General features: G+C 44.0%; 1 protein-coding gene and 1 long non-coding RNA gene across 2 annotated transcripts in view; one reads left to right on the top strand and one right to left on the bottom strand.

Annotated features, from left to right (window-relative positions):
- LOC143277824 (uncharacterized) overlaps window positions 1-13,076 on the top strand; it is a 13,787-nt gene extending 711 nt beyond the window's left edge. The window contains exons 2-5 of the mRNA XM_076582733.1: window positions 908-1,090; window positions 2,651-2,900; window positions 5,615-6,589; window positions 7,963-13,076. Of these exons, the coding sequence (XP_076438848.1) occupies window positions 915-1,090; window positions 2,651-2,900; window positions 5,615-6,589; window positions 7,963-9,822 (3,261 nt within the window). The 5' untranslated portion in view covers window positions 908-914 and the 3' untranslated portion in view covers window positions 9,823-13,076. The remainder of the gene's footprint in view (window positions 1-907; window positions 1,091-2,650; window positions 2,901-5,614; window positions 6,590-7,962) is intronic.
- Window positions 13,077-16,788: 3,712 nt separating this feature from the next.
- Window positions 16,789-21,155, bottom strand: LOC143278109 (uncharacterized). The gene is made up of 2 exons (XR_013053833.1): window positions 21,032-21,155; window positions 16,789-19,131 (listed from the first exon to the last, which is right to left on the bottom strand). It is a non-coding gene; the product is annotated as an uncharacterized LOC143278109 (long non-coding RNA).
- Window positions 21,156-21,698: the final 543 nt, after the last annotated feature.

The raw sequence follows: 21,698 nt of genomic DNA, 5'->3' as shown, positions 1-21,698 counted from the left end.
GAAAAAAAAGTGCTCTTAATCTCTCTGAGTACATCAGTGCATGACTGTTACTGGTTGTTGATATCTTGTATTTTGTTGCATACATGTGAATTGTATGCACAACAGTCTCTACTCTCTCACCCCTGTCTCACCCACCCCACTATTACCCAATTTTTATTTGAATGAGATGTGAATAGTTATGAATATGATGCTTTGCTATGTGTGCAAGTCCATAATTGATACTGCTAATCCATAGTAGTGTTGTTGCATATTCTGTGTGTCTGTCTATGTCAGTGTGTGTGTGATTATGTGTGTATACCATCAGATCAAGCGCGCACGTGTATGTGTGTGTGTGTACCATCAGGTTCCCTGTGTGTGTGTGTGTGTGTGTGTGTGTACCATCAGGTCATGTGTGTGTGTGTGTGTGTGTGTGTGTGTGTTTATATACATGTGATGTGAACCATCAAGTCGTGTGTGTGTGTGTGTGTGTGTGTGTACCATCAGGGCATGTGTGTGTGTTTGTATGTGTGACATCAGGTCATGTGTGTGTGTGTGTGTGTGATCAATGCTAACTGCTCTAATTTGGAGAGTCTTTATGCCTTGAAACCTGAGCCCAAACCTAGCCTGGGTACTGAAGACCAAAAAGCTTAATAGCTTAATGGAAAGCCAGTCTGCCACTTTTGTCAGAGTGAGTGAACAAAACTTGCCATCTGTGGACATCACTTCACCATTTGGCAGTTATATTTCAGACGCATAGCAGGGAAACCTGCAAGAGAAAGTGCTGAGCATGTGCATTATCCATGAACACAGGGTTCCGGTGGTGTTTTGGGACCTGTTGACAGGGTGTGTGGTGTGTTGACAGGGTGTGTGGTGTGACCTGTTGACAGGGTGTGGTGTGACCTGTTGACAGGGTGTGGTGTGCTAGCAGGGGGTGCATGATGATGCCGGGGGGTCGAGCGGGCGGCCAGACTCTGACGGCCCTGGTGACGCACAAGCAGGAGAGCCTGCAGTACCTGACAGTGGACAGCGCCACCTACCTGCACTGGAGGACCCTGGCCCGCAGCCTGAACCTGAGCTCCGACTGCGATGTGGCCGTGTATCTCCTCCATCAGTGAGTGGTTTTCCTTTGCCTGTCCGCTTCCCTGTTAACTCTTTCCGAGTCTACTTCCTTATTAACTCTCACTGTGAGTGGTGCACAGTACGCATACAGCTGTCCTTTGCCTGCAAAGTCCTTGTTAACTCTTTCACCGTGACCAGCCGCCATGGTGAAGTGGTAAGCTTTGCAGGCTGACGGCTGTGAGGATTCAAATCCCAGTGGAGGTGGGGGTTTTTGGCCTGCAGCAGGCTCCTACCCAGAACTGTGTTTGCCATGGACTTAAATGGGAACATTGGGACCTGACAGTCAACCAGTTCACAGATGCGTCTTTGGGTGTGTTGCTCTAATTTCCTGACCAACACTGCAAGTGTCTGTATCTTGCAGGCCTGGTTGACGCTGGGATTACAGGAAGCATTGAGTACAGCCTTGTCATGTCCCAAACCTAATTGGACCTCCATAGCATCATCATCATCATCATCATCATCATCCTTCTCCTCCTTTATCATCAATATAAAAAAGCCCCAAATTATGTGGCCTTTAATGACCTGCTGTCATGTTGACCTGTTTCCATACTGTGCTTCCACTTCCGCGCTTGGGATAAGTCTTGTCAGTGTCTTCAGTATCGGTGGATTCATGCAGCATTGTGGTTGGATGGACGTGGTGGTGGTCTCCACTCTGGGAGGGACGCTCACTCAGTCTGGTTCTGGGACTAAGCCATTATTGTCATCAGCAGGGGGCTTAGTAGGTGGTGTCCTAAGTACATTTCAGAAAAATAGCATCCCTACCTGGAAATTCTGTGCTAGAAATTTCCTCTTTTTCTATCAGTCTCTTTGTTTCTGCCTTTTTTTCTTTCCTCACTGTTGTCTCCTTTTTCTGCCTTCCCAGTCCATTCACCATTCTTTTTTTCAAGCTAGCCTTGACACTTTTTTTTCTTTTCCACAGTCTGTGATGTACTATCTGTACTGTTTTACTCTGGCGATTAGGTAGTGAGATGTAAACACTGGGATGGGCACTAGCTGCCCATTCTGAACTATTATTTGTCTATGTAGCCTTTTTATGTATTTTTTGTTTGGCTTTGAAGGATTGGGTTTTTTTTTCTACTTTTTTACGATTTTTTGTAATCTGGGGATGATAAATTAAGCAGACTGGCTGGTGTCCTCAGCATGGCCTAGTCTTATTTGCCGTTTGGAGCTAAATGGTTGGGATACGGTGTCATGAACTGTAATTTGTAGGTTTGTCTTAGTGGGTTTTTTTTTTTTTTTTTTTTTTTTGTTTGTATTCAGTGTGACAGTTTTGTGTTGAATTTTGCCAGAGGACTAAACTCTCGTTGGCATGGGATCTTTTTCAATGTGCCAAGTGCGTGCTGCACATGGGACTTCGGTTTATCATCTCATCCAAATGACTAGATGCTCAGTTTGATTTTCCTGTCAAACTTTGGGAGAGATAGGTCGAGAGGGAGATTCAAACCCAGACCCCTGACGGACTCTCTGCATTGGCAGATTATAAACACCTTAACCACCCTACCACCTTCGTCCTGAGTTGTCTGTGTAACCGGCTGAGCGGTGTTGTCGACAGCTATGAGAAGACGTCGGACCTTCAGCTGACGCAGTGTGTGAAGTGCTCGGGCCCCGTGGTGCAGTACTGTGTGCCCTGCAACATCTACATGACGCAGCCCACCACCCCGCCCCCATCCCTCCCGCCCCATGACGGCACGGCCCTCTCTGTGTGCGACGACGCCATCCTGTCGTCAGACACCATTCTGCTGGACCTGGGTGATGTGGTGGAGACGGATCAGTTCCTGCTGCAGGATATTGTGGCCATGAGGGTGGGTGGATGTTGTGTGTGTTGTGTGTGTGTGGTGGGGAAGGTTATGTGTGTGTGTGTGTGGGGGGGGGAGTTATGTGTGTGGCACCCATTCCTAACACCTCTCTGTGTCACTTATTTCTAACACACTACCACCTCTCTCCCCCTCTGTCACCTATTTCTAACACACTACCACCTCTCTCCCTCTCTGTCACCTATTTCTAACACACTACCACCTCTCTCCCTCTCTGTCACCTATTTCTAACACACAACCACCTCTCTCCCTCTCTGTCACCTATTTCTAACACACTACCACCTCTCTCCCTCTCTGTCACCTATTTCTAACACACTACCACCTCTCTCCCCCTCTGCCACCTATTTCTAACACACTACCACCTCTCTCCCTCTGTCACCTATTTCTAACACACTACCACCTCTCTCCCTCTCTGTCACCTATTTCTAACACACAACCACCTCTCTCCCTCTCTGTCACCTATTTCTAACACACTACCACCTCTCTCCCTCTCTGTCACCTATTTCTAACACACTACCACCTCTCTCCCTCTCTGTCACCTATTTCTAACACACTACCACCTCTCTCCCTCTCTGTCACCTATTTCTAACACACTACCACCTCTCTCCCTCTCTGTCACCTATTTCTAACACACTACCACCTCTCTCCCTCTCTGTCACCTATTTCTAACACACTACCACCTCTCTCCCTCTCTGTCACCTATTTCTAACACACAACCACCTCTCTCCCTCTCTGTCACCTATTTCTAACACACTACCACCTCTCTCCCTCTCTGTCACCTATTTCTAACACACTACCACCTCTCTCCCTCTCTGTCACCTATTTCTAACACACTACCACCTCTCTCCCTCTCTGTCACCTATTTCTAACACACTACCACCTCTCTCCCTCTCTGTCACCTATTTCTAACACACTACCACCTCTCTCCCTCTCTGTCACCTATTTCTAACACACTACCACCTCTCTCCCTCTCTGTCACCTATTTCTAACACACTACCACCTCTCTCCCTCTCTGTCACCTATTTCTAACACACTACCACCTCTCTCCCTCTCTGTCACATATTTCTAACACACTACCACCTCTCTCCCTCTCTGTCACCTATTTCTAACACACTACCACCTCTCTCCCTCTCTGTCACCTATTTCTAACACACTACCACCTCTCTCCCTCTCTGTCACCTATTTCTAACACACTACCACCTCTCTCCCTCTCTGTCACCTATTTCTAACACACTACCACCTCTCTCCCTCTCTGTCACCTATTTCTAACACACTACCACCTCTCTCCCTCTCTGTCACCTATTTCTAACACACTACCACCTCTCTCCCCCTCTGCCACATATATCTAACACACTACCACCTCTCTGTCACCTTTATCTAACACACTGCCTATTACCTCCCTCCCACCCCTCCTCCAATACAACCCCACAGCCACACCCCTCGCCCCTGAACCCACCACTGTTGATGTTTTCACATCACCCTTCTGAGCTGATGGCATGTGGCGGTGGTAATATATGTTGTAAGCGGCTACTGGGAAAAGCAGTCAGTCAGTCTGGATGAATCACATCCAGCTTTTAGGATTTTTCAGATGCTCCCTTTGGGTTGTCAACGGTAGACAAATAATTTATGACCGTCTCCCATGAAGTGATAGATAACTCACGCATTCAATTGCGCTACAGGCAAAAACAGTGCTGAGGGTCCATCTGGGGTAAATTGAGTTTTTTGCACCAGTGCAAAGTTCAACCTCTAAATTACAACATATCTCGCTGTTTTTGCCAAATTCAAACTATAGATTTGAAAATTTAGTTAATTTCCGCACCTGTGTGCTATCTTTATATCCTCAAAACTCGACTTATCTGTTATTTTGTAGAAGCTGGTCACATATTACTATCAGGACCAGAACCCATCGCTTCACCCAAAGCTTCGACCCCAAAGCAGTCAATGCCTTTGTCTCTTGAACCAGCCCAGGGTATATGAAAAAAGAACTGTGCTGTCAGAAACCATTGAACTGTGGATCTAGTCATCAGCCCGGTCTGTTTGCAGTGTGTAATGTGAGGCATATATAATTCGAGTGAACACGTGCGTTGATAATGATATGCTCTGAGTGTGTGTATATGTATGTGTGTGTGTTCAGGGATCTTGGGAGAGTGGGGGTTGGGGGGTGGAGGCTTGTGTGTGTTTGAGTGTACTTGCAACTATGTATAGTATAGGATCCCATACAACATGTGTGTCAAAAATCCTACTGTATTTGTGTTTGTGTATTATTTACAATTTTTCTGTGTAACCTTGATGTAGTAATCATGTACTATCCCGCCCCCAAAATATTACTTGCAACCCCTTTACACTTGTTAAAAAGAGACTTTCGTTCTAAATGATAATTTTGATTATATTGATAATGATAACGATAGTAATAATAATAGTTATAATAATGATAATAATAGTAAGAAGAACAAGAGTAAGAAATTAGTTATAATAATAACAAAAAGCGCTAAATATTGCTCAGAAACAAATCATAGCACTTTCACGCCCAACTGATGTTCACATGCATGCGTGACTGACACAAAAAGAAAAAAAACAACTCAGAATGACATGTTGACAGAAGGCTGGCGAAAGTCCAGGAAATAAAAGGGCTAGTGTAGAGGAGCTGTTTCACACGTCAGGTGCGGTAGTGGATTGAACGCCTTCCTGGTCACTTTCTCCAGACGGACGGCAGCAAGGTGGACACCACCCCCACCCCTGTGGTGGAGGAGGGGAGGGAGGAGGTGATCCCAGCGACCCCTGTGGTGCCAGACAGGGCCAGGGAGACAGGGCGGGGTCAGAATATCAATCCCAAGGACCCCCCCGCCATCGCCCCCCCACCACCAACCCCGCCACCAGCACCACCCAGCCGGCTGAGGATGCTGATGGAGACGTGCACCAAGGAAGGGTTTCTCCCCCTGAACCACCCCTCCTCCTCCTTCTCTTCCTCCCGCTCCTCCACCACCACCCCCAGACCTCCTCCTGCTGCCAAATCGCTGCTGACCCCCGATGTGTTGGAGAAGCTTAAGTCCAGGGTCCAGAAACCAGCGGAGTCAGCCATCACCTTGGAGACGTGTAGCTCGGGGAGAGCTTGTGGAGCTGGGGCATCAGCAATAACGGCAGCCGCAGGATTCCATCCGGCACTGACATCCCCCAATGTGGGGGAGTCTTCACTGTTGGCAGAGTCTGTGACGACCCAGAAAGAGCAGGAGCATCCGCCATTGACAGAGACATTACAGAAGGCGGTGGACTCCCTGCACTATGCACATGTTCCCACAGAATCTTTGCTGTCCCCTGAAAAGGCTGTTTGTCAGCAGTCTGCCTCGGCACCCCAGCAAGGAGCAGAATGTCTGCCGTCTCCGGTGCCAGGAACCTGGAAGGACACATGTCTGCCGTCTCCTCTGCCGGCCCCCACAGAAGCAGACTGTCTGTCTCCCACAGAGTGTTCAGCACCTCCAGCCAGGTCTCAGCCCATGAGGGATGCTGAGGGAAGTTCACAGCTTGGGGTGGTGCTGGCAGTGGAGGAGATGGCTCACTCACGTCCTCTGGTGGTGGATGGTGTGCTGGAAGGCATGGAGAAACCGTCACCTGCTGTGTCCCTGACTGCCACAGGCAAGACTGAGACATTGCTTCCTGTTGTCGTCAAAACAGAAAAAAAGGTAATGTTGAGTGGCGTTTGTGTGTGTGTGTGTGTGTGTGTGTGTTTGTGTTTGTGTGAATGACAATGTGGTTGTGAGTGTTCACAAGTTGCGCATTTGCGTGTGTGTGTGTTGATGTGTGTGCATCTGTGCACTTGTGCTGTTGTAAGTGCATATAAATGTGTATGACTGTGTGTGTGGGTTTTTTTTTTTTTTATATATTATTTGTTTGTTTGTTGTTGTTGGTTTTTATTTTATTTTATTTTATTTTTATTTTATTTTGTGTGTGTGTGTCTGTGTGTGTGTGTGTGGCAGCAACTCATTCAGCAAAAACTTGTTTGAAATCCATGGGGATGTTATGATATCTGCAGATGTCATAATTGTTTTTCAAGGGCCATGATATACGTATGAGTACACAAACTCATTTCATCAGTTTTCATCAGAAGTTTTCTGAACGGCCAGTTAACTATTAAAAAAAAGTGTGTGTCAGTGTGTGTGTTCTTAAAGTCAACATAGACTCTGTGCAGCTGTTAAGTGAGTCAGTGCAGTAGTTGAGCTGGATTAACAGGTTTCAGGGATGGAAGATGGCTGCTGGAGAAGAGAGTGCTGCGCAGGTACACAGGTGATAATGTAGCAGAGCTACTTTTGATTTCAGTGAATGAGTGTGGTGGTGTGGAGCACAAGGTAGGAATAATATCCTGCTGGAGTCTGCTCCAGTGGTTCACAGTCGGTATGATAGATCAAACAATTTTACTTTCAGGAACAATTTTTTAATCTGAATCTTGACAGGCGCAATAGCCGAAATGTTAAAGCGGTGGACTTTCAGTCTTAGGGTCCCAGGTTCAAATCTGAGTGCCTGGTGGGTGAAGGGTGGAGATTTTTCCGATCTCCCAGGTCAGGACATGTGCAGACCTTCATGTGTGTGCGCACGCATAAGATCATATACGCACGTTAAAGATGCTGTAATCCATGTCAATGTCCTGTGGGTTATGGAAACAAAAACATGCCCAGCATGCACACCCATGAAAACGGAGTATGGCTGCATTCATGGCGGGGTAAATAAACAAAACGGTCATACACTTAAAATGTTACATGCCTGTCTGAGTGTGTATGTGTGCATGCCTGAAATCTGATTGAATGACTCCGGAAATGAATGATGAGTGCCCAATGGCCGCTGTCTGTCAGCTTTGTCCAGGTAGGCAGCCTGTTGTGCAAATGACCCCAAGTTTGTAAAGCATTTAGAGCTTGGTCTCTGACCGAGGATAGGTGCTAAATAAGTATCCATATCATTCATTCACTCATTCATTCATTTTACTTTCAGGAACAAAATTTCCTCTTTTGAAACTGAATATATGCATCACCTAACACCCCCTTCCTCTCTGTGCTTTGCGCAGGATGTTCCAAAGGTGGGGAAGTGGGAGGAAGATGACAGCGACTACCACTGTGAACCACTGTTCACAGCACCGCGGGAGGACCGGAAGGCACACCCCACTGGCGCCAAGAGCGGCAGGAAAGCCATGACATCGGGGCATCCCTCAGTGAGTTCCAGTGTGGCACAGAGCAGCACCGCCATGACCACCAGACACTCGCCAAGGAAACGACGTAGTTCACACCCTGACAACAAGGACAACGCAGACAGGGACAGCGCCGATGATCCACAACAGACAGAGAAGAGTGAGAGTCTGGAAGGGCAGGTGATCATCGTGACCAACCATGGTGACAACATTCGCAAACTGTCCAGGGCACAGGAAGTGAAGAGGCAGAGTCAATCCAGGGCACAGGAAGTGAAGAGGCAGAGTCAATCCAGGGCACAGGAAGTGAAGAAGCAGACTCAGTCCAGGGCACAGGAAGTGAAGAAGCAGAGTCAATCCAGGGCACAGGAAGTGAAGAAGCAGACTCAGTCCAGGGCACAGGAAGTGAAGAAGCAGAGTCAATCCAGGGCACAGGAAGTGAAGAAGCAGACTCAGTCTAGGGCACAGGAAGTGAAGAAGCAGACTCAGTCTAGGGCACAGGAAGTGAAGAAGCAGACTCAGTCTAGGGCACAGGAAGTGAAGAAGCAGAGTCAGTCCAGGGCACAGGAAGTGAAGAAGCAGAGCCAGGCTCCTGTGTACAGGTCCAAGAGGATAGCTGCCAGAATGGCCGCCAGGCTGCACAGTGGTGAGGCTTCTGACGCCAGGCCTCGGGTCAATGGCCAGGTCAGCAGTGCCAGTGGTGAAGTCAGCAGCACACACAGTGATGTCAGAAATGTCAGTGATGAGGTCAGCAGTTTCAGAGGCAAAGTGAACAACACGAAGCATACAGTGGGTGACGGTGACGGTAAAATTTTGGATGTTGACAGTAAAGTCAGTGTCATGCTGGACTGGGATAGCCCCCAGGACACAGCCACTGCCCCGCACAAGAGGAGGAAAGGCAACTACAGCAGAGAGTCCAAAACGTATGAATGCCGACTGTGTGGTGAAGGGTTTCGACTGAAGGCAGACAGAACGTTGCACGTGAAGGAGAGACATGGTGACCGGCCTTACGCCTGCACTCAGTGCAGCGCCACCTTCACCATGGCTGGTCACCTGAGAGCACACATGACGCAGCACTCAGACGTGAAGCCCCACGCCTGCTCCCTGTGTCCACGGACCTTTGGCAGAGCCTACGACCTGAAGACCCACCACCTGACCCACTGCACAGAGCGGCCCGTGGTATGCGAGGTGTGCGGTGTCCGCCTGAAGACCTTCCGCTTCCTGAAGAGCCACATGAGGACACACAACCAGGGTGACAAGCCCTTCATCTGCCAGCTGTGCGGCAAGGCCTTCCGCTGGAGGTGTAACCTCACCGACCACCTGCGCATCCACAACAACGACAAGCGCTTCACCTGCCCGCAGTGCGGCGTGCAGTGCATCCAGTCGGGGTCTCTGCGGCGACACATGGAGCGGAAGCACAACCCCCACCGACCCCGGCCATTCGTGTGCGACGTGTGCGGCGAGGCGCGTTTTGACAAGACGCAGTTTGACAAGCACATGATGATCCACACGGGAGAGAAGCCCCACGTGTGCGACGTGTGCGGGGCAGCCTTCATCCAGGCCAACGCCCTGCTGGGCCACCGGAAGATCCACACGGACAGGGAAGGCAAGTCACACCTGTGTAGTCTGTGTGGGGCCGCCTTCAAGGTGCTGTCCAGCGTCAAGAAACACATGAACAAGGTGCACAACACGCACGGCTCCCAGCTGTCCATTGTCTCTCTGGAAATCATTGACCTGGAATAGGGGGTCGACCTCATGATGTCTTTGACTATCTCAGCTTCTTTCTTCTTCTTTTTTTTCTTCACTTTTTTTTCATGGTCAAGGTGAAAACAGTCATCAGATATTGATAGTGATGCAATGTTGTAACAAATGATAAGCATTGTATTAGCATCAGCATTGATATGTTGACAGTTTGCTTACTCAGTGTATGTCAAGCAACACAATGGAAAAAGAACATAAACCATATTACAATTTCCATTTGATACATACTAGCACAAAGATGCTTGCCAACAAGCATACCTTGGTTTAACCATTCTGCCCAGAACAAAAATGCTTACGGAAAAGGTAAGTTTTCAGATCTGACTTAAAGGAATGTAGATCAGAGGAATTTCTGAGAGATGAAGGTAGAGAGTTCTGCACTTGGGGAACCTGAGCTCTGAAAGACCTATTTCCACCGCATTTCAGATTAGTCCTTGGAACTTTAAGCAGCTTTTCAGAACTGGATCTTAATGTTCTGTGTGGTTCATAATTATGTTTCCAATACAGAGGAGAGATACAATGGAAGAGACTTGTCAAAATGTTTGAAGGCGAGTGTTGCTAACTTATATTGAATGCGGGACTCATTTGGAAGCCAGTGTAACCGATTCAGCAGGGGTGTAACATGATCAGATTTCTTTTTGGCAAGAACCAATTGTGCAGCATTGTTCTGAATTTTCTGTAATCTGTTGATAGAGGAAGATGGTAAATTGCAGTAATCCAGTCTGGACAGGACAGAAGAGGAAACCAACTGAGCCATATTTTTCTCTGTTATGTAGGCTTCGGAGATGAAAATTACATGAGCGACACAAGAATGAAATTTAGTCGTTCATAGTCAATGTTTGATCGAGATATACACCCAGGTATTTGGCTGATGTTTGAAATGCAACTGAAGCAGGGCCAAACGTAACTGGGTCCTTTTCTGCTGCCTGAAGACGAGTTAGGTCTCCTATGGCTAAGAGTTTGGTTTTGTCTTCATTGAGCTTTAGCTTGTTTTTGTCCATCCGTGTTTTTACATCAGCTACACAAGCTTCCAGTAATGACTGTTTTAAAATCAGATGGTGGAGCGGCTTTTTGTAATTCTGTGTCATCTGCATATTTATTGTAACCAGATCAGTGCCTTTTGAAATGTCAGACAAAGGTTGAGTGTACAAAGTGAACAAGATAAGCCCTAAGACTGATCCCTGAGGGACACCAAACACAAGAGGAATGACTTTAGAGGTGCTATGTTTTACTTTAACCTTGAGTTGACGATTTGAAAGATATGAAGAAATCCATTTTAAAGCAGTAGATTTAATGCCAAAGGTAGATGTATCAAATGCCGCTGACAGAACTAAAAATGTCACTACAGATGTAAGTCTTTTGTCTGTGTTTGAGAGGAGACTATCTGTGACCGAAGGAAGGGCTGTTTCTGTGCTATGGCTTTTCCGATAAGCTGACTGACAAGTTTCAAGCAGGCCATTTTCATCAAGATGTTCATGGAGCTGATGTAACACAACTTTTTCAATGATTTTAGAAATGAAAGAAAGATTAGAGACAGATCTATAGTTCTTTAGCTGATTTGTGTCCAAATTGTGTTTTTTTCAAAAGAGGGGTGACAATGGCCAATTTAAGACAATCATCAACAATGCCTGACTCTAGAGAATGATTAATAATTCTGGTGATCAAGGGGAGAAGATCATCAAGACATAATTTCAAAAGGTTAGTGGGCAATGGATCAAGGTCACAGTTCTTACTTGGAGATTTAAGAATAAAATCCCTTACAGCTTTTTCAGAGTCAGGTCTAAAACATGTCATTAAATTTCCTTTATAATCATTAAATCGGTCCTCTAGTGGGCCAGCATCCAGTTCTTGTTGGATGTTTACAATTTTGTCATTAAAATAATTACTAAAAGCATCAGGGAGATCCTGAGGAGGAATTTTTTTTTGGCAGCAACAGTTCTCTACTTTTGCCAATGAGCTGGTTTGATACATGTACAGCATAGAGCTGTTTGGACGTGGAACACTGACTGATGGAGGCGCTGCATAAAAAGCAACATGGGAAACAAAGCAATGGAGATAGACGAAACATGTTCCATGGAATTGAGGATGTTCTTCCTTGTCCTTCACCCTCTCCTCATCTTTATCATCATCATCATCATTTTCATTAGTATAACCATCGTAATTATCATCATCATTACAATTATCATTTTCATTAGTATTACCATCATCATCATCATCATTACCCATTATCATTTTCATTAGTAGTACCATCATCATTATCATTATTACCATCATCATTACCATTTTCATTAGTATTACCATCATCATTATCATTATTACCAACTCCGTCATCGTCGTCGTCACCTTCGCAATTATCATTTTCATTCTTCTTCTTCTTCTGATATAGCCCTGTGCTGTTGGCTAGCCTACAAACAATAGGTATGCTGAATAATACATGTTTATATCTGAAGGTCGTTTTACATGTTTTTAGTAATTTTATAGCGAGTATTGCAGCTAAGATTGTGTGCTTCTGAGCGTAAGCAAAGTAGCTGAATGGTTTATCACCACTGCTCGTCACCTTTAGTCATTGTCATGTCAGACTTTCTGTGCTGGTTTCCCACTGGTGTCTGTGGACTCCTGGCAAAGCTGGACTTATCTGTTCCAGGGGTCAACATTGCAATGGCTGTCTTTGTGCCACTGTGTAATTCAGCTTTATACCTTTTCCTTTACATGTACACTATTGTGCAAGAGAAACGTAGAAAAGAAAAAGAAATAAGACTGCAAAAACTTATTGCTGCACAAATAAAAACAGAACTATCTGTTTTGAATCATTGAAACGCTGTAAGTCTCCGAATGATAGCTGTTTGGGCAGCAATCGCCACATATCGCTCTGTGCCAGATCAAGTTTTGCTTCATCTTCTCTTGGGGGCCAGTCGCAACCACCAACAATGCCACGACTGTCACTGTCTTAGCTCGATTCAGAGAATTCAGCACAACTGGTGAACGAAGGTACGCCGGCACAGTTTTGACGGCAGTTCACGATATCTTTATGGCATGCAGGGTGACATACCATTCTTTTCCTTTCCATTGATAGTGTGGCATTGTATTTTGACTCGCACCTCCCCACCTCCCCCTCCCCTCTGTCTGTCTGTCTGTCTGTCAGTAAGTGTGTCTGTCTCTGTTTCTTTTCTGCTTCATCCCAAGCTTTCGTCCTCATAAAGATGCATAAATAAATCAATCAATAAATCATTCAACGAACACATGCCACTTCATTCTTCGGTTTGTGTGTCAATATATATATATATATATATATATATATATATATATATATATATATATGTGTGTGTGTGTGTGTGTGTGTATGTGTATGTGTGTGTGTGTGTGTGTGTGTGTGTGTGTGTGCGCGCACGATCCTGTAGCAATATACCTTTACTTCATCTTCCTGTGCACACGTAACTTCAGGCGAACACACTGTCCGGCCACTGGCAGACTTTGATGTGTGGGTTACCACTGTCCATTATGTCAACCGTCCATGTGAAATGAAGAAGAATAAGAATCCTAGTTACAACAACAACAGCATCAATAACAACAACAATAATAATAACAGTAATAATAAGTAGCCACTGAAGAACTGCACCTGACACATGAGGATACCAAAAGATTCAAGAGAAGTCCATCCGGCTGTCTGTTCAACATGAGTGGTGGTTAGCTTCATTCGGGTGTTACGTAATAGAGTAAGACACACGTTGAGTGTGCACCAGTTTCGCATCGTGCACAGAGCTCTCACACGTGACACATGGGTGGTTATACCAATGAAAGAACACTTCAGAAGTTTCACTGACAACACTTTAATGTCATTGTAGTGTGGATTGACTGGTTGCTGGTTTCGGTGCTGTCGGGCAACAGGGCGCAATAGTCGAGTGGTTAAAGCGTCGGACTTTCGAATCTCGGAAACGGCGCCTGGTGGGTAAAGGGTTTGGATTTTTTCGATCTCCCAGGTTAACATTTTGTGCACACCAGCTACTGAGTACCTGAATCCCCTTCGTGTGTTTACACACACAGAAGATCAAATACGGACGTTAAAGATCCCATAATCCATGTCAGCATTCGGTGGATTATGGAAACAAGAGCATACCCAGCATGCACACCCCCGAAAACGGAGTACAGTTGCATACACGGCGGGGTAAAAAAGAAAACAACAACAAAAATACGGTCATACACGTAAGATGTTACATGTCTGTCTGAGTGTGTATGTGTGCGAGCCTGAAATCTGACTAAATGACACAAGAAACGAATGATGAGCGCCCAGAGGCAGCCGTCAGTCTGCTCTTCCCAAGTAGGCAGCCTGGTGCTAATGACCCCGTGTTTGTAAAGCGTTTACAGCTTGGTCTCCGACCGAGGATTGGCGCTATATAAGTATCCGTATCAATCAATCAATCTCTTGAAAATCAGTCCCACTCACCCCCACCCCCGTCCCTTGATGTCTTTTAAATAAAACAGGGAGGTGTGTGGGCGCAGGGAGGGGGTGTGGGGGAGGGAACTTGATAGCCTCGTGGTCAAGGTGTTAGACTTTAGTAGTAATATAAATGAGGGTGCTGGCTCACCTGGAGTTTTCAAATGATAATACCCGAGATGCCCTCTACCCCACCTCTATTATTTTTTTTAATAGAGCACATTTTCTGATGGGTAAATACGGACATTTGGCTAATTGAAACATCTAGCCACTGTACAAAAAATACAAGCGACCTTCAATTTCAGTGAAATTTTTGGGTGGTTCAGAGCATGGAAGAAATATGGCATCACCCTAATTTCAGCAAAAATCTATCCAATGGCTCACAAGGCTCGTACACATATTTCAAAATACCCCACCTCCAACGGCTATCTCCACCGGCATAATTATATATACAAACAAAAAATAGTTCTAAACATTTCATTGTGTTCAACAAACAGGCTTGCGACTGGCTTTGGCAGAGTTACTGCGGTTAAACCACAGTGGCTTGACCTTTTATGGCAGGCTTTTTCTCGCCATATACTTCTTTCATAGGATACATGATAGAAAGGGTATTTTATAGAGTTTGTAGCGCCACCTACTATTCTGCCAAATCCTTATAGAAGTATTACTCCCTAGCCTGCCAGCACCGCTTAAAGTCATCACTTATGAGCATGTACTTTTCAGTCAGTTTTCTTTCAGAGTACAGTTCATTTGTACTCATTCAAAGGTGATAAAACTTTGAAAATTTAGAAAAAAAGGAGTTGCAATTTCAATCAGCTTTCCCACAAGAGAAATGTTTATTTTCATTTCATCATTGAGGCATGTCTTCCAATTTTCTGTACGTCTTTTTTCTGATTCATAACAGTAGAAAGTAGTGTTTCAGGTCATAAAACATTATCCAAAACAATAAGCCTAAAACTGAATAAAATGGCCTGGAGATATACCACTCTCGATAAACTCTGTGAATTCTCAGCTTTCCAGAGCTAGTTCCATTTTCTGATGACGTCATCAATAACGTCACTATGCACTACGTAATACGTTTATGGCAGTCAAGGGGTTTTTAAACATGAGATGTGCCAGTTTTAGCCACTTTCCAAACTTCAAACTATTGGCTAATGTCCTCTGTTGGTGTCTTTTTAATACATCACTGTCTTTTTGTAGATAAGACTTCATCTCACCAAAGGAACTGAGTAAGCGGAAAGACTTTGTATCATCATCAGAAATATCAACCCTTTCGGTTTCTTGACGTGTATAGTATTTCAGTAAATCAGCATGAAGCTCTTAAGCCGTTTCTACAGGATTAGCCTTTTTTTTTTTTTTTTTATTTTTTTAAGGAAATCAAGCTTTCTTTTTGGTTCCAGCAGTTCAGAACAGGACTAACCTTTTTCGAGTTTTGAAATATATTCACACATTCCCTCATGATAACACATAATTATGTTCTTTAAAGCAGCAAGTTGTTCTTCAGTAAATAACAAACGTTTATTTCACTCGGAAGCCATATCTGAAAAAAAAAGACAGCTGATGCAATTCATGCCACGTGACCTTGAGACGTTCAAAGACAATGATGATATCTCCACATTCATGTTCTATTTCATCTGCAAAGTTCATGGCGGTGTTGTAGTGCAGGAACCCGAGTGTACTTGTATGATTTCCGTCAGGTTTACAAGATATTATATATATATATATATATATATATATATATATATACACACACACACACACACATACTGGTTCACGTGTGTTCCTGCACCATTTATCCAGAAATAATGCAAGGCACTTTGTTTCCCAGATCTTTATTTTAGTATAATGGCTTGTTGTCTTTCATCATGTGTCTGGTGTCAACAGTAAGTGGTCTGTCTGAACTGCCTTTGGTTTCATAGAGGGATAACAGTCAAAATCATATACCAGTGTTTCACAATTATTCTGACAAAATCGCAGTTCAAAATATAGACTGTACAGAATGCCTCTAACAGCCGGTCTACTGTCTGTCACCCTGCCACCGAAACATGGCCGCTTGCCACCTCTGCTTCTCCTTTTTTGCTGTTCTCCTCTTTGACACTGTGCAAGTGAATCAAAGTAAAGAACTGAGGAATGTTCGTTTTTGTCTGTGGTAAGGAAATGTTGCAATGAAGTGTCGTTAGAATCCGTTCCTAGATCTGGTGCCGGATTCCTGCAGTGCTGTACACGTTGCTTGTGGAGAGGAGCAGGAGGAGAAGGATGAGGGAACATGGAATTCACCGGACAAGATCAGGGACCATGTTCTCTCTCTTTCCTTGAATGTATCATAGTCATTGCTCTTGCAGAATAAGGGTTCTATAAATCAGCACCATGGTAACTATATTGGTGTTGATGATGAAGATGATGAAGAAGAAGATGATGGAAGCGGATGATACTGAAGCTGATGATTGTGATGGTGATTGTGATGATCATGACAATTTTTCGATGACGATGATGACGGAGTAGGAGGAGGAGGAGGAAGATACATTTCTTCTTTTTTTTCTTGTTGTTGTTGTTCTTCTTCTTTTTCTCATCATCATCATCATCATCATCATCCCCATCCTCATCATTGTTATGATTATTGTTGTTGTCGTCGTGGAGCGATTATTATTGTGGTTATTATTATTTTGATAGTAGTAGTACTAGTAGTAGTAGTAGTACTAGTACTAGTAGTACCATTATTATGATTTTAGACGAAAAAAGTGCACACAAATAGGAGTATTGTTCAAATGTTACATTGTATATCAACGATTTAAAACAGTTATTTCTGTTTTGACTTGCTCAGCAATCAGCTTTTTTAGTTTGATTTCTTTCTCTTTTCTTCGTTTCTCTTGCACAATCGTGTAGGTATAAAGGAAAGGGTTTAAAGCTGAGTTACATGGCAGCACAAAAACAGCCATTGCCGCGTTGATCTCTCCTGGAACAGGGAAATCCAGCTTTACCAGGAGTCCACAGACACCAATGGGGAACCAGCACAGAAAGTCTGACATGGCAATGACCAGAAGACGCCGAGCAATGGTGGCCTCTTTAGATCTGGTTTTGTCTTTGATAACGAGATTTTCCTTACCATTTGATCCATGACCTGACATGGTATTGGCTCTGACTGACCAGTAGATAAGTGCTTGGCCTATGGCAATGCACAAAAATATGACCATGTTAAACACAATCATGATGGAAAAAGAATAATGGCGACCAGGGAAATCAGCTCTTGTGACAGGCAGAGGAATGCAGATGCCTGTCTGGCTGTAGAACTCCCAGTGGGACGTCACAGGGAGTAAAGGGATTGAGGCCAGGATCACCCCTAGTCCCCAACTGACAGTGCAGGCCACGTGAGCTGATGTTGGTCCGAAACGAAGACGACTGAAAGGAAAGCGCATGACCAGAAAACGATCCAGGGTGATAAGGCAAATAAGAAAGGATGATACTTCACAAGACAAAAGGGAAATGAATCCAGAAATCTCACATGCTATGCTTCCCTTCCAGTAGGATTCATTCCACAGGTAGGTACCAGCATATACACGGTCAGCCGCTCCAATTATCAAAAGGTAAACTCCCATGAAAAAGTCAGACACAGACAGATGAATAACAAACACTGCATAACCAACTTTACTTTTTGAGGAGAAGGACCAGATACGATATACGATGCTGCAGATGTTTCCCAAGAAAGAAGCGATCATGAAGATGACAATTGCCGCTAGGTAAAAGCCAGATTTGAGCAGATTATCACAAGAGGAGATATCATCTTCTGGTACACGGCATATTCCCACAAAATTTTCAGGTAGCATAGCAGGACAACAAAGCTTGAAGTTGTCAGCAAACAACTCTTGTAGATGATCCATTCCTTTCAGAAAGTCAGGGCTAAAATGAAATACAGGACAACTACGTAAATCCAGACTCTTTAGGTTCCTGAACAACCCTCTCCCTTGCAGAGAGTTCAGTAATCTATTATGGGAAAAGTCTATGATTTCGATCTGGGGCATGATGTCTGAGAAAGCATGTAAGTAAGAGAAGTTATATGAAACTCGGGAAAGGTTGAGCAATAGCAGGGGGTTCAATCTGTAACGTATTTCATCATTACAAATTCCGAAGGACAAAGGGTTACCAGAGAGATCCAGTTCTTTAAGCGTTCCCAATTGTGAAAAGTGACTGACATCGATGCACTGCATTAAATTATCACTGATATCTAATACATTAAGATTAGGCAGAAGTATGTTACTCATATTTCTCCAACCACATGCTCCAGCACCAAGATGAATCAGCATGGTCTGATTTGCGATGACATCTAAGGTCAGTCCACTCCCCCTGCCCTCCAGATAACGTATCTTGGGGAAAGTGTCAGGCTGAAAGACAAGGTGGTCAGTAAACGATGGTCCATAACAGACACACTGATCAGGACAAGAGTCAGTCAATCCACACATCAGTTCATCGTCCTGCTGTGGACACTGAGGCCAACCATCACAGAGGTGATCTGCGTGTAGACATATTTGTTGCTCCATTCCTCGACATCGGTACAACCCTTCACATGTGAATTTGTCACAACCAGCTTCATCCCCATCTCCGAGACAGTCTATCATGCCATTGCACCTGGTGTAGACTGGTAGACAGTAGCCGTTTCCATGGCAAAGGAAGTGAGAGTCTGGGCAACGAGTCGTGTTCCCGGGAAGAGGGATTAAAGAGAAACTTCCAGGTCTGTCAAAATTGACGAGCGCTGGTGGATTTGTCACATTAAAAACCGTTTTGACTGACTTGAATGAATCACAGTGCTTTTCATCACGTGTTGTCCAGCAGTTGATGATACTATCACACACTTGTCTGATATGTATGCACTGAAAACAGCCATTACACACTGGAGAAATCACCGACAACAGTGGAAGAAAAGACCAAAAATCAGTTCAGCAAAATCTGTGTACTATCTCTCTCTCTCTCTCTCTCTCTCTCTCTCTCTCTCTTTCTGGACCCTTCCAATTATAGCTCAATTCAAATTTTATCTATTTTTGTCAAATCATCTAGAGAATTACATCAGTGAACATTGTCATTGTCCTCAATCATTCCAGCCACTACATGCTATTTCATCTAAACAAATCTTGTTTCAGAACCAGTCACTTCTGCCAAACAGCACACACTGATTTAGCCGAACAATAGCTCACACACACACACACACACACACACACACACACACACACACACACATGTTATAAACATAACGCCATTGCTGTGTTCTCATTGTAGATCTTGATAAAGTATTCAGTGTAACAGACTATACTCTTCTTTTGAAAACGCCAAAATCATGTGGGTTATTTGAGAATACGATGGAATTTATGTCCCCATTTTATCAGACAGAAGACAAATTGAACCTTCCAATGAATCTTAATCATCTTAACTGTCTATCATTTATGGAGTACCAAAAAAGTTGGTTCGATTTTCTTTCCTATCTATAAACGAATATTTGTCATTATATATTCATGTCATTAATACTTTATGTGAGATGATTGCAGAAGATACCCCAAATACAAAGAAATCACGCTGAAACAGATGATTTTACTACTCTGAAACAAAACATTAATGGCATAGTTGAATGGTTAGACTTGAATCACATACAACTTCATCAAAAAACACAAAAACAACCCCCCCCCCCAAAAAAAAAAGAAAAAGAAAAAAGAAAGAAAAGTCATTATCAACAACTGCCAGAAACACTGAAAAAAATACTACCCAATTTTAGCATGCAGAAAAACATTCAAACATTGAAAAAATATATAGTGGTCAAAACTAAAACGGACGCAATGGCATATATGTAAACACTCTTGATATATCTCGCTTATAACCTCAGATATTTTCCTACATTCTTCGTTATTTTTGTCACTTACAGTTTTCATGATAGTGTTTGATATTTTTCTGTTTATATGCTCACTGTCTGTCTCTTTCTCTGTCTCTCTCTGTCTCTGTCTCTCTCTCTCATTGCGATTATTAAGTTTATGTAATGTGTTTGTCTATGTATGTATTTGTCGTAGTGTCAAGTCCGTAAATCTTCAACCCCTTGTTATTCTTGTGAATAGTTTGAATTCATTTTATGTTTGCCCTGAGGACTGGATGTAAAAACCATGTATGTTGTTGTTGTTTTTTTCTATCCATATATCATTTCTTTTTCCTTTTTTTTCACATGGCTTAACGTAAAAGCAAATTAAACAAAGAAAAGACTTGTTGCATATTCAACTTATTCAACTATAATTAAATTTAAAAAAAACACTGACATTGATTTTGACCCCCCCCCCCACCTCCTCCACTTACAAACACACACACACACACACAAAAACCAATAAAAAAAACAAAAAAACCCAGCCCACATATACACACGCACACTCACCCAAACAACAACAACAACAACAACACACACACACACACACACACACACACACACACACACACACACACAAACCAATAAAAAAAAACCCCAGCACACATATACACATGCACACTCACCCAAACAACAACAACAACAACAACAACAACACACACACACACACACACACACACACACACACAAACCAATTTAAAAAAAACAACAGCCCACATATACACACGCACACTCACCCAAACAACACACACACACACACACACACACACGCACACACACACGCACACACACACACACACAAATGTGTGATCTTCATGAAGAAAAACATCAACAGATTGGCTTCACAGACAGACAAAGAGAGACAAATGAGTGACCTGTCCCTTTCCACAGTTAAAGGTGTCCTTGGCACAAAGCGGGAACTGACAGAACGATTCATCACTGTTATCTGTGCAGTCCTCACGCCAGTCACACACCACACTGTACGACACGTAGTCACCAGTCATCTCACACCTGAAGTAAGGAGCGACTAGCGTTGGAGCAGCTTTACACTTTGCACTTCGTGACATACCTCTGCTCTCCACTTTCTGTGTGCACAGACTGTCAGGGTCACAGGCCAGTGCAACGTGTGTCACGTGCCCCGATAAGCATGTTACGAGAGGCACAGGTGACGCTGTGAAGCCATGCTTAGTTTCCATTTCAATTTTTTCATTGGGCTTGTTGTCTGGTGTGGGTACTTTACACAACACCCCGGATGCCTGATTTTCAAAATTAAGCGCGCGCGCGCGCGCGCGCACACACACACACACATACACACACACACACACACACACACACACACACACACACACACACACACACACACACATTTATGTATCACATATGACTAACTGTTGTGTGAGTGAAATTTTGATGGTCACTTGATCAGTCATTCTGGATTGTATGAGTGTCCCCTCTATATGACACAGGTGATGTGATTACATACTGGATATATAATCCTTCAGACATCAAATGGTTTGTTTTAGGAGATTCTAATTCTCACTC

The sequence above is a fragment of the Babylonia areolata genome, chromosome 35, assembly GCF_041734735.1.
Source record: "Babylonia areolata isolate BAREFJ2019XMU chromosome 35, ASM4173473v1, whole genome shotgun sequence".
Lineage (NCBI taxonomy): Eukaryota > Metazoa > Mollusca > Gastropoda > Neogastropoda > Buccinidae > Babylonia > Babylonia areolata.
Note: the sequence above shows the minus strand (reverse complement) of the source record. Positions and strands in the feature narration are given on the sequence as shown.